This window comes from Melampsora larici-populina (assembly GCF_000204055.1).
Source record: "Melampsora larici-populina 98AG31 unplaced genomic scaffold MELLAscaffold_15, whole genome shotgun sequence".
NCBI classification, from domain to species: domain Eukaryota; kingdom Fungi; phylum Basidiomycota; class Pucciniomycetes; order Pucciniales; family Melampsoraceae; genus Melampsora; species Melampsora laricis-populina.
Window position 1 is genome coordinate 386,888 of NW_006768779.1, and position 11,598 is coordinate 398,485.

The 11,598-nt window shown below is 38.4% G+C and overlaps 3 protein-coding genes across 3 annotated transcripts; all 3 read left to right on the top strand.

Moving 5' to 3' along the window:
• Nucleotides 1–462: 462 nt before the first annotated feature.
• On the top strand, nt 463–1,641 carry MELLADRAFT_105799 (uncharacterized protein; the record flags this gene model as incomplete). Its single annotated transcript, XM_007409140.1, has 5 exons — nt 463–621; nt 711–972; nt 1,046–1,283; nt 1,365–1,406; nt 1,494–1,641. The coding sequence occupies 5 exons, from the start codon at nt 463–465 to the stop codon at nt 1,639–1,641; spliced, it is 849 nt and encodes a 282-aa protein (XP_007409202.1).
• A 1,916-nt stretch (nt 1,642–3,557) lies between these two features.
• MELLADRAFT_105800 (uncharacterized protein) lies at nt 3,558–5,386 on the top strand (the record flags this gene model as incomplete). Its single annotated transcript, XM_007409141.1, has 6 exons — nt 3,558–3,640; nt 4,074–4,422; nt 4,494–4,656; nt 4,722–4,821; nt 4,900–4,978; nt 5,132–5,386. The coding sequence occupies 6 exons, from the start codon at nt 3,558–3,560 to the stop codon at nt 5,384–5,386; spliced, it is 1,029 nt and encodes a 342-aa protein (XP_007409203.1).
• A 1,086-nt stretch (nt 5,387–6,472) lies between these two features.
• MELLADRAFT_85675 (uncharacterized protein) lies at nt 6,473–7,496 on the top strand (the record flags this gene model as incomplete). The annotated part of the gene is made up of 5 exons (XM_007409142.1): nt 6,473–6,611; nt 6,735–6,805; nt 6,902–7,156; nt 7,252–7,267; nt 7,351–7,496. 5 exons carry the CDS (start codon nt 6,473–6,475, stop codon nt 7,494–7,496), a joined length of 627 nt encoding a protein of 208 aa, XP_007409204.1.
• Between the last annotated feature and the right edge of the window lie 4,102 nt (nt 7,497–11,598).

Below are 11,598 nucleotides of genomic sequence, written 5' to 3' on the forward strand. Positions count from 1 at the left end.
TATATGGGTTACAATAAATGTGATGATCTCCTATCATCATGAGATACTCACCAGCGGAATTTGTGTGCAATACACGAGTATCACCCAAATGTGGAATCTAAAGATCCCCTCAACTCTAGGCCTGAGCTCTGCAAAAAGTCTAACATATTATTATCTTAGCTTACATCTTGTTGGACCTGTTTCTTGAGGCAATGCGCTTTGTACACTCACAATTTAGAAAGCTTTTGATTCAAATCAAGCAAATCATGAAAGGATATACAAGCGACTGTATGTATTTGTAGGTCAAGGTTTCGGTGCTGTTCGGTGTGTTATTATCAACTGTCAATTTCTCCCTCGCATACATCTTGCCATTTAACCAAACTCCAACCCAGCCATGACTCAAATCGATTAGGCAATAACTCGATTCTAAGAAACGGTTTTCAGTTCGATCGAAGTGTGTGATCGATGAATGTGATGGACATCATGACCTTCAAACCCCTCTCACTGGCCTTCAAGCTTATCTCAATTCTTTCTATGGTTCAAATCTCACAATCTGGTTCACCTTTCACTAGGCAAAGTCCACTCGAGTGGAGCGATTGTAAGTTCACCAGCGAAGATGGTGCTCGTTATGATTTCACATCTGTAAGTCGTCTTTCTCAATCACAACTTACATAATCTCGCTCAATCGATAATGACAACTGTAATGCGGCGTTCACCATATGTCATTTCAGTTGATCCCACAATCATCATGGCCACTCAACATCACCACTGACCGTTCAACCCCGCCAACACTTACGATCGAAACCCTGTTGATCTCACTTTGTACAGAGCTTAAGCCTGTTGAGGAGGGCTGTCCAGCCGGCACAACAGTCTGTTTATCGATATTCAACGAATCTGGAGAGAAAGGCGGGACGGATAGACGTTTGATCAGTCGAATTCCAATCGCAGGACCATCTCGACCAGTAGTCCAAGGAGGAGGACTTAGTAACAGAGGTGGGTACTTCGGCGTGACCCAGGGTGATTTACACAGCTAAAGCCGTACGTCTTTATGATATACTCACATTAGACCCGATCCGACTCACAATTGCTGGTGGAACTTATAATGGAGTTCAACAATCTACAGTCTTCAACTTTGCTTGTGCTACTTCGGCTGCAGCACCTCGTCAGCCCAAGACGCAGTATGACACCTCGAAGGGGTTTTTGACCATTGATTGGCCGACACCTCTGGCTTGCGCATCCGCATCAGGAAGCCCAGTAGGGACACCTACAGGTAGCTCAGGATGGTTCGGAAGTTTTGTAACCTTGTGAGCGATCAAACTATCATGAACTGCGATGGATCAATTCTGGCTTTTTACTAACTACAGATACCTTTCCTACATCATTAGTATCATCTTCATCTTCATTGCTTACTTCCTCATCGGAATATGGTCAGTACAAAGATATTTTTGATCCCATCTTCCCTAGGATTCAAGGCTTTCCCGTTTCTGATATTCGACTTGACGGAATAAACCTAGGTTGAATTATAACAAGTATGGAGGAAACGGATGGGACCTTATCCCACACCAAGACTTCTGGCGAGAATTACCTAGGATGATTTCTGAGTTGTTTCGTTCAAGAAGAGGAAATGGATCAGCTAGTCGAGCTGGTTATTCTGCTATTTGAAGAAATATATATATATATATATATATTCATAATATATTTATCATCTTTCTGCGATCGTTATTTAGGTTAACACTTCGAATTCATCTGCATGTTCTCTTTCTGCATCATTTGATCATCTGAGAAAATAGAGATAAGGTTTTTTCTTTGTATTCAGATATTATGTGACTTATGCAGTCAATCAAACTCTTCCTACATGTAGGTCACAATTGATTGAGTCACAATTCGTTCAGTCATTCTTCACAGGACTTCATTCTACGTGCTGTGTATTGGTACAGTGAAGATTTCTGGCTTTTGATCTTGCTTCTGCCCTTGTAAACTTTGTCGCGCCCTATGTATTTCTGCTCATGTGGGATACATCAGAGGATTTGAGACGAGGGGTCCAACAGATTACCTAGATGATCCAGTTCTATTTGGATGGACGTGAATCGTGATCTGACGTGATCTTGCGTGATTTGAATTAATCTTTCGTCAATATGAGACGCCACAGTTGACCTGATGTCATGATGCAAGAATGTGGCGCCTTTCCATATACAAATCGGAATCAACTATGCAATTCAGATCCCATTATCCTTGGCAAGTTGGAACTAACGCTAATTAACGCTAAGCAACGGCTACTGGCACCGGGTCCCACTGGCACAGCTGGTAGTCCGCAAGCTGACCTGTATGTCATCTCTGCCGGGGACTGCCCGCATCCTGCCTTTGCAATTTTGGTTGGTTGCGCTCATGGATGCTCTGCTTGACGTCGCATCGGGCAGTCATAACAAAGCGTAATATAACATGTAGCTCACCTGAGCAATTCGAAAACAGCTTGCCAAACTGATTCTTTTGTCTGAGTGAGCCTATTCGTATTTCACCAAGTTTTGTTGTTTCACTCAACCCAGGAAGTGCCAAGTGGCCATTCGACACGATGGACACATACACAATCCTGCGAGGAGAAGATGAAGTTATCTGAAGAAAAAAGGAAACAAGAGATCAGATTGTAAGTCTTCAAAAGCCATGTGTAGATGATATCTAGAGATCAAGGCTAAGTTTGGACGAAGCCACTCCTCAAAAGTTTATAAATGGCTCAACGATGTGGCTTATTCTAACTTTGACAAAATTTCTCGTATATTCTTGATGAAATCATATTGTAGATTTACAACCACGTTTAAAGCTTGCTCAAGGCTTGGCCGTCCCTCACCTGTCATTTGTCTCCATTCCGGTTATCATACGCTAGCTTCTTGTTTTTCTGTTATCCATCGACTTTCAAATCATATCCTTTAAGTAAACCAAAAAAATACTTTTTTCATTCCATTCATCACTTAATTCTTTGAAAGAAATAGAAGATGGCTGCTATGGCAAAAGTTCAAGAGTTCATTTCTAATCTTACTCCGGGTCAAAACCCTTTTCGTTTGGGGATCGATAATATTCAGGTGATCCTCAGTTTTCAAACGTTCAACCAATCATTCATAAACAATTATTTTCAGTGAAAGCCATAGAACTGATACCAAAACCTGATAAATAGGAACGACGGTACCCTCAAGTTTCTGCTTCGACAGATAATATCCTGATTTCCTTTGCCATCATTCATGCATTTATCATTTGGGTTTGTTGTATGGTGATCATCGTACCTATTTCATGTAGTCATGTAAAAAGGAAAAAATATTTGTGGTACTTCAAGTTAGTCCATGTTGATCGAGGTAAGCTGATTTTCGAGAAATATCGGAAATGTGAAACAGTCACAAATCTAACTTGAATTGAACTCCTCAGCTCTAACTCCTTTTCGAATTCCTAATAGTGTCCTCGCAGGTCAGATGCTTAATTATCTTCTATCGTTCTCTATCAAGGTATACCTAATTGACGCGTCTTACTTTTTTCAATGATTGCATACATAAAACAATCACTGTGCAGTTGCGATTACTCAACTGATCAGTAGTATGATTAGCTTAATTTATTGTTGTCTCGATTACATTTCATTACAAGCACCAAAAACATCTCGACGTATACCATTATATGCCTGGTAAGTCTTTTGGATCAATTGACTTTTTTTTATGTTTTGATATGTTGACAATTGGTATTCAAGTTAATGCTCTAATCTGATTTAATCTGATCTTAGGGTTGAGTTGATGTGGCTTTTTTCTTTCTATGGATATTGGATCACAGGTACTACCACTCATTCTTTCATTTGGCCTTCAAGTTAGATCACTGAGCTGGTTTTATATGACTATTGAATTTTATCAGGATGGTCAGGCTTGTGTACTATGTAAGAAATCTTCTTTCAAGCCTTCATTTCTCTAACATTTTTACTTCCAACCTCCAAGAAAATCATGAAACTGACTTGCTTTTGATTTTGTGCGCAACACTATGTAAATATAACGTCCATTGTAACATTTTGATTCAAATTTTGGCGATTTTTTTCTCGATTTCAATCTGTGAAAAAATTGGGACAAAAGTCTATGCTCGCCACTTTCAAGAGTTCCATGGTTGCTTAGACCATTCGTCAAAAAACCTAAACTAGTGAATATATTCTGTGTCCTAGTACCAGCAATCATCACCATTGGAACTTTAGTCTGGACAGTGATTATCACGGTTGCTTACTATCAAGAAGCATGGACTTATGTTGAGCTGTTTGATAAGATGACGATAGCTAGTAATCAATGGGATTCTGGAGACGTAGCCAACATTGATTACCCAGGTATCTTTAAAAGTGCAGTAGAGCTTGTGGATGCGAATCTCAGGCTTATCGAGAAAGTCAGATGGAATTCATTTTGGTGGGCTCTCGTCAGCCTGTTTACTCTCTTTGTGAGTACGCGCCTTGATCTACCAATGCATCTCATAGTTTCTTCTACTTATCTCACTATGTTTATTTTTAGTTCTGTTCGGTTTCCGGATGGGCTCTGGTCCAACTCCTTCGATATAGTACATCTATTGTCAAGAAACTACATATGAATCGAACTCATGTTAAAGATTTAGGTTATTCAAATTATGTATGGACAGAAGCTAGCGAGATTTCACTGGCACTCCGTAAAGGCTACAGTTGAGTAAATTCATCAAATATAAGATTATGAACAAACATCATTGATCTCAGTATTGGTTCTTAGTTTATTTGTTATCACATGGCGTGGTGATGATAGCCTCGATGTCATATAAAACAGTGATTTGTATATTGATTGGTAGTAAGGCAGATTTAGTCATTGCTACGTACGTGAAATTAATGAAGAGAAAATTCGAAGAAACTCGTCTTTATCCCTGATGATCAATTTTTTGAACTTAATTTAGCTCCCACTGGCGCGCCCTTGGATCTTGGCTGTACCTTGTGAGTGGTGTAATTGTGGTAGGTGCACTGCTGCTTCAAAGTGTAAGTTCATGATTCTTTCCATCTTCAAGTGGAGCTATCATTCTCTACCTGGTACTTGCTTCAATCCGCGTGTTATAAAAGTCAAGAAGATCTACTGTTGGTCCGATGATATTGAAGAATGTATGAAACTGATCACTAGTAATTCTTTGACAGTGGCGAATCTTTACCGACCTTGATATCATCATCCCTCAAACTCAAATGGATGCACAAAAGTCTGATCATATTGATGGGAATATCAGCTCACCCACCGTTGATAGCATTTCCATGAATAAATTCACTGCTGATAATGATGAAGTCGTAGAGCTCAAACAGCACCTTCAAATTCCAAACTCTAAATCTGCTTCTCGCCAACAACAGCCACAGGTGATGGTGATTCATCAAGTGATGGTAATCCGTAGAGCTTTTTAAAAGACACCTTTGGATACCAAAAAAACGGAAGATAATATTCGAGCTCTTACAATATACTTTACTTCTAATACAACATCTTCATATACCTTGATCAAGATTGATTTCAAACTGAAGTCATTCATTTCTTATCTTTTTATTCTACATAGTATTTAATTGGATCATTCAGGAAATGTAAACTATAATTTGTCTCTCCTTCACATTAATCACCATATATAGTGTATCAATGAGCTTGAAATCAATAGATTATTTTTTCTTTTCTGACACATTTTTCTTGAGCTTTCCAAATACAATAAATCAAAACTAAATAGGTAACAAAAACAAAGTTGTTACTCAAAACCGGCTTTTTTTGATTACATACCACGGCTTCCAGTGCGTGATTTGAATCTGGACACAAAGGAAGATCAAAACCTCTTTGTACTTTTTTTTCGACTCCTTTCAATACAAAGAATCTAGCTTGATCTACGCAGATCTTGTTCATTAACCACATATATCAATTTATGATCCTTTTTCAAAAGATAGACAGGTACATATCATATGATTTCTTTCCACTTGTGGTTTTGATAATTACACTTTCTATAATCAATCACACACTTTCCCAAACGTGGATATGGTGCTCATCCTGTGAAGTGGTGGATAAATATACCACAAGGAGGATCCATGATGATCAGTTTATTGATGAAGCAAGTGGTGTGCCCTTTCAGCCACCTCCCTTGTCATAGGTAGAGTCAGACCCAGAGCCGCTGCACTTGTACCTCTCATGCCTATTACACAGAGAACTGGCAATTGCGAACTTGGATGATTTCAATGTTTATTGCACTAATTTTGTAATCCTTTCTCTCATCAAAAGTTTTGCATCCATTCGAATGAATGTAAATTCTTCTGAGCCATCAATACGCACTGGTCATCTCCAAATCATCTGAGTTGAGAGGGGGTTCCAATTCCAAATTTACCGTTACATCATTTTGATAGCAGTATGGGTTTAGAGAGGTCTGATGACTCAATGAGTGCAATTCGATTTGATCGATGAACCCCAACGTCTTTTCCAACCAATCGATCAACTCATCTCATCTCATCTCATCTCATCAAATGTCTTCAACTTCTTCAAATCAATTCAACTACTTCCAAATCGAATTACCTTGGCCAATCAGTTATGTTCCAGGGATTTGTAGAGTGCTGGCATTAATTTATATTCTTCCTCCGATCTTGTTGTTTACTTTTGATGTTGGTAAGTTTGCATTGATCGTTCTGATTCAAGTATCTGTGTTGAATATATCAAGTTGACTGATTAATGTGAAATTGACCTTTGGTTTTGTCTTTTCTTTCTTTTGAATAAATGTTTTTATAATAGGTAGTTATTTACTTTTTAAAATCTTCTTGAAACCATTTGGTAATTATCCAATGCATGTTTATTTCAAACAAGTTGAGTTTCTTTTTTCCCTTTTGATTCGTCGATTCACATAAACTGATGATTTTTTTCTTCTTCAAATCTTTATCCCACAAAACTCTGTTTTCTAGTCTCCAAGGGAATGGTTTGAACGTACCACAAGTTCATCAAAAGAGCCTGCATCTACCACTACTTCAAATTCAAGTTCACCTAAACTTTCTTCTAAAAATTTAATCTCACCTAATCAAGGGATCCGTAAAAGATCATCTAAAGTTTCTAATAAATCATCATCTTCTTCCACAAAAGAAGATCGAGATCAATTACATGTTGAAGGTGTTGGATTTGAAGGTCCAATGTTAGATTTCAAAAGTCCTACTGCTTCTGATGTAAGTTTAAATGTTTCTTTCTTGGATTCAATCCCCGTTCAGTTTTCTCAAGATCTGTTAAACTTGACTTTCATGTTTTTGTTTTTCAAAAATAGTATGATGATGATGATGGTACTTCTAATGAAGATCAAGAAGATTCCTCTGAAACTACCTCAAATTAAAAAAACTATGAAACCATCTGATCATCCAAAAAGATTCAAATGAAAATTCCTCAATGCTTAACATTTCATATCGTTACTTCTATTATATGATTTTCATTCGAACAAGATATTTTCCAATTGATAAAGAAGATATCAACTTAAAAGTTCAATTCTTCAAAAAAAAAATTATAAATTCTTAATCTAGATTCTTTCTACGAGTTATTAGTTATTCTCAATTTTCTACCTTCCTATCATCTCGTTTTTGATTTATACGCTTTCTTCTGATCACATCTGTATATATCCTCTATGTTGTAAAGCTTTTGTAAGAAATTTATCTCAATATCAATTATTCTGCAAGTTGAATAATTTTAAAGAAGTCGAATCCTAAAACCAATTCTTCCTTCGCATTTTTTAACTTGAAAGGTTGACACTCTTTCATGGCTGGTACCCGTACGAGGCACGAGTGAGTGCATGCCAATCCCAAGTCTAGTTGCACACATAGGCGCGGAGGGCCTCAACCTCTCCGGCTAATCGGATGACCGAGTAGCGGTCCTTGGCCCTGCAGACGGGTCGGGCGCCTACTCTTTTTCTGCCAAACATATCTCACAACACCAGTTGCTCACAATAATCAAGATGCACAGTTGATAGATCTTATTTTGATGGAATCAAACCCTTATTGAACTTCAGAAATGCCCTGCACCTCCACCCTGGTGTGCCCTGGATGGCCAGGGTTGCTGAGAGGGACTCGGGTTAACCCAAGGCCGGGCAAAGTATTGAGGTGGCCCCGTCACACTCAGGTCCGGGTCACAGCCCTAGTAGTATCTAGCTGACCAATCCAGGGGTCACATGACAGAGCGGTTGAGACCTGGACTCATTTCAGAGATACATTTCTTGGATACACATAACTAATTTGTGTATGCAGATTATGGAGCCAAAATTAGGCTTTCTTGATGTCAAAGCATTACATGTGTTGAAGTAAAGTTGACAATCTTATTGGTCTTGCAAGGTCACCATGTTTCAATACCTGCCATTTTTGGACCAAAGTTGGGTTTCTGACATTATATGAGCTGTGGTTGGAAAAATATTAAAAAATGTGAAATATTATTAGAATTCACTGTGGTATTCAAACATTACTTTTCCATATTTTTCTGACTTCTTACAGCTTCTGCATAATTTCTTATGTTTTCTTACTTTTCTAAACTCAGTGGTAAATTTGAAATCTGACATAGTGTGAAAATGATTTTTTGTTGTGGTGCTTATTTTTCACTTTTTGAAAATCTGCATGTTTTTTTATCATAGGCTTTCAGGAATCTTTCCAACCTGAGGCTTTGAGATGGCAAAATTGGCACCAACTTGGACAAACACAAGTGACAGGGAGATGGTCCATTTGTATTGAGTGTGAGGGATGCAAAGTGATGATGAGCCCAAGCTATCACTATAGCATGGTTATTGCTGACAGCTGTGACGTAAGGAGCAGCGACCTGACTGTAGGACCCAGGCTGGTCAAAGACAGTAGCTATGAGGCCACCCCAACTTGGCATACTCAGCCATGTTCTTTCTGGAAGTTGACATTGGGTTTACAGGTGTAGAGTTGAGTTAAAGCCTTTGCTGTGTGTCACATAGTGAATTGTTGTTGAACAGGTCAGGGATCTTCCCAAAAGCAGCCTACAGCTCCTGTTGAACATCATGCCATTTGCCTTGAGATCAACCTATAGATAGTGCTATGGCTTGAAAGCCAGTGTCCATCCAGTTTGATTTTGTTGGGTTCAAACACAAATGGTGCAAGCCATTGATGGGCCTGGTAGTTCTTCAACAGGACAGGCAATTCAGGTTTATTCTTCTGAACTGTAGAAATTTCACATGCTCTTTTACCTGTAAGCCTTGTGATTGGTGCAGGTGATCAGATGGGTCTGGGTGAAGTAGGTGGAGGCTTGGCATTATCACTCTTGAGATTGTGGGATGACGGCAATGTGATGTTGCTAAGAGCTGGTTGGCGGTTGAGGATGACTTTGGCAAGGATAGATAAATGGAGAGAGGTGACAGAAGAATAAAAATATATGCAGTCTGCTACAACAGAGCAACAAAGAAAACATATAAATGAGTGAATGAGTCAAAGAAACCACTTCACATAACAAAAATTGAGAAAAAGGATGTTCAATGAGTGAATAGAAAGGAGAATCAGACAGCTAGCACCAAAAAGTGTTACAAAAACAAGAAAGTCAAACGAAAAGAGAACAAAACCCAAGAGATTTAGGAAAATGGACATTTAAAGGTAAAAGAAAAGAGATTTGAAACAAGGCATTTAGAAGAAAAAAGATGTTTGAAAGAAAAGAGACATTGAATATGATATTAACCCAAAATGTTAGAGACAGCAGTCTTTCTTTTTGATTGTAAAGCATAGGATGCAACATGAGTAATTGCATCTGAAAATCGACCAAGAGTATCAATCCCAGCTTGCAGACACTCCCTACGACCAACAGCCATTGTTAGCATCTTTGCCTTCAAAGCACCTTGTCCAGGTACAGGAATATCTGCTGCAGACAAGAAATTATGTTCAACAAACAAGAGGTGGCCAAGATCAAGAGGTAATCACAAGAAAATGAAGCCACAACCGGGAACTTTCCCTCATGTTTGTGTATAAATTACCCAGGTTGAATCCTGATAGATAATGTACATCAATGAAAAAGGAGAAAACCCACCCTCCACAAATTAAGTTCAGATTGACCAGGAAAGATAGGATCAATGCCTTGATGGTACCAATTGAGTTCACCAGCCTGGATTTTTGCAGAGCTGTCAGACAAAATTGGGTGGTGAATATGTTCAAGTTATTGAAGATTTCTCTTGAATGTTCAGTGGTATTGGGGGTGGTGTGACTAGAGGAGTTGTTGGCCAAGCCTCCACTGCTTCATTGAAAATACAATGAATGCATTCTTGGGCTTGTTCAGCATGGTGAGTGTAGTGAAGATTGAAGAACTTCAATTGGTATTTCAGGTTAATAACAGTGGCCATCAAGACAATTTTGGTGGACACCGCTTCTTGCTGATATGCTGCAAGTTTAGATAACATGGTATTAATCACCTTCACTATGGATGGGAAGACTGAGCTGTAGTGGATCTGCTCGAAGGATTCAAAACTCAATGAGATTCAGCTGGAAGGATGGAGCCAGAGGCAAAAATGTCCTCCATCTTTGATAACCAAAATACCTAATGGGACCCAGCATTCAAAGGGTTAGTTTCCTTTAAATGAAAAATCTTAATAAGAAAATCTATTCACTTCTAAAACCAAACAGAATGCTTCCGCAGTATCCAATTATTTCATGGTCATCATGATCCCCTGGTAGTGCTTGGTATTGCAAATGGCAATAAAGATAACCATGTACTTGAAGATCCTCTCAGTAGGAATCGAGTGAAATGTGGTTCGCTCAAATCTTGATAGTTTTGGACATAACTTAAGTTTCTGAGATGATCTTCCATTTGATCATTTTTCTTTAGGGCATCTTCAAAACTATAAAAGATAAAAATATACAAAAATATACAAAATTATCAGAGGGTACATCCAGATTCTTTCATCATTTTTTTTTTTGAAAAATTGACCTCTTCTCATGTATCACTGGGATTTTTTCTACATTCTGAATTTTTTAAACACACTGATATATATTGATAATTTAGTGTAGTGTCAAAAGCCAATCATGAGAAGCATTCATTGAAACTGACTTAAATCTAAAGTTACCACTTTATCACTTCATGATTGCCCAGGGTTTCTTGAGTTGATTTTTATATAGTCACTATTCAGTTATTTCATGTTATCATTGATTCACTCATTTGATAGGCTACATAAAAATGAAAAATTCAAATCTATACCACTGTGCAGGTAACACATATTCTACCAAAGTAAACTTGAGCAATTGAGCAGAAGTGTGATCATTTGCATACCACTGATTCAAGTCAAAAATCATGATTGTGAATAAATACAGCTTAAAATTAAGTGTTACTTAGTCTTACCGTTCAGCAGCCAGCTTTACCTACTCTGACTTAAGTGCCTACATACGTGACCAACGTTCAACTTGGATAAAATATTTCCTGCCGCCAGTTTTGATTTGGGTCTAGACGCATCAGATCACATCTCACCTTACTACCATTCCATTCTGTTCGATCATCCCATACGCATTACCATGCCATCACGCCGAATCATACGTGGTCGTTAACACTCGCAGAAAGGTCTCGTAACCTGTGACACCCTTACAACACCAGATGGTCAGATGGCGCAAACTGGACGAGCTACATGCGGAAAAGTCCATTGCTC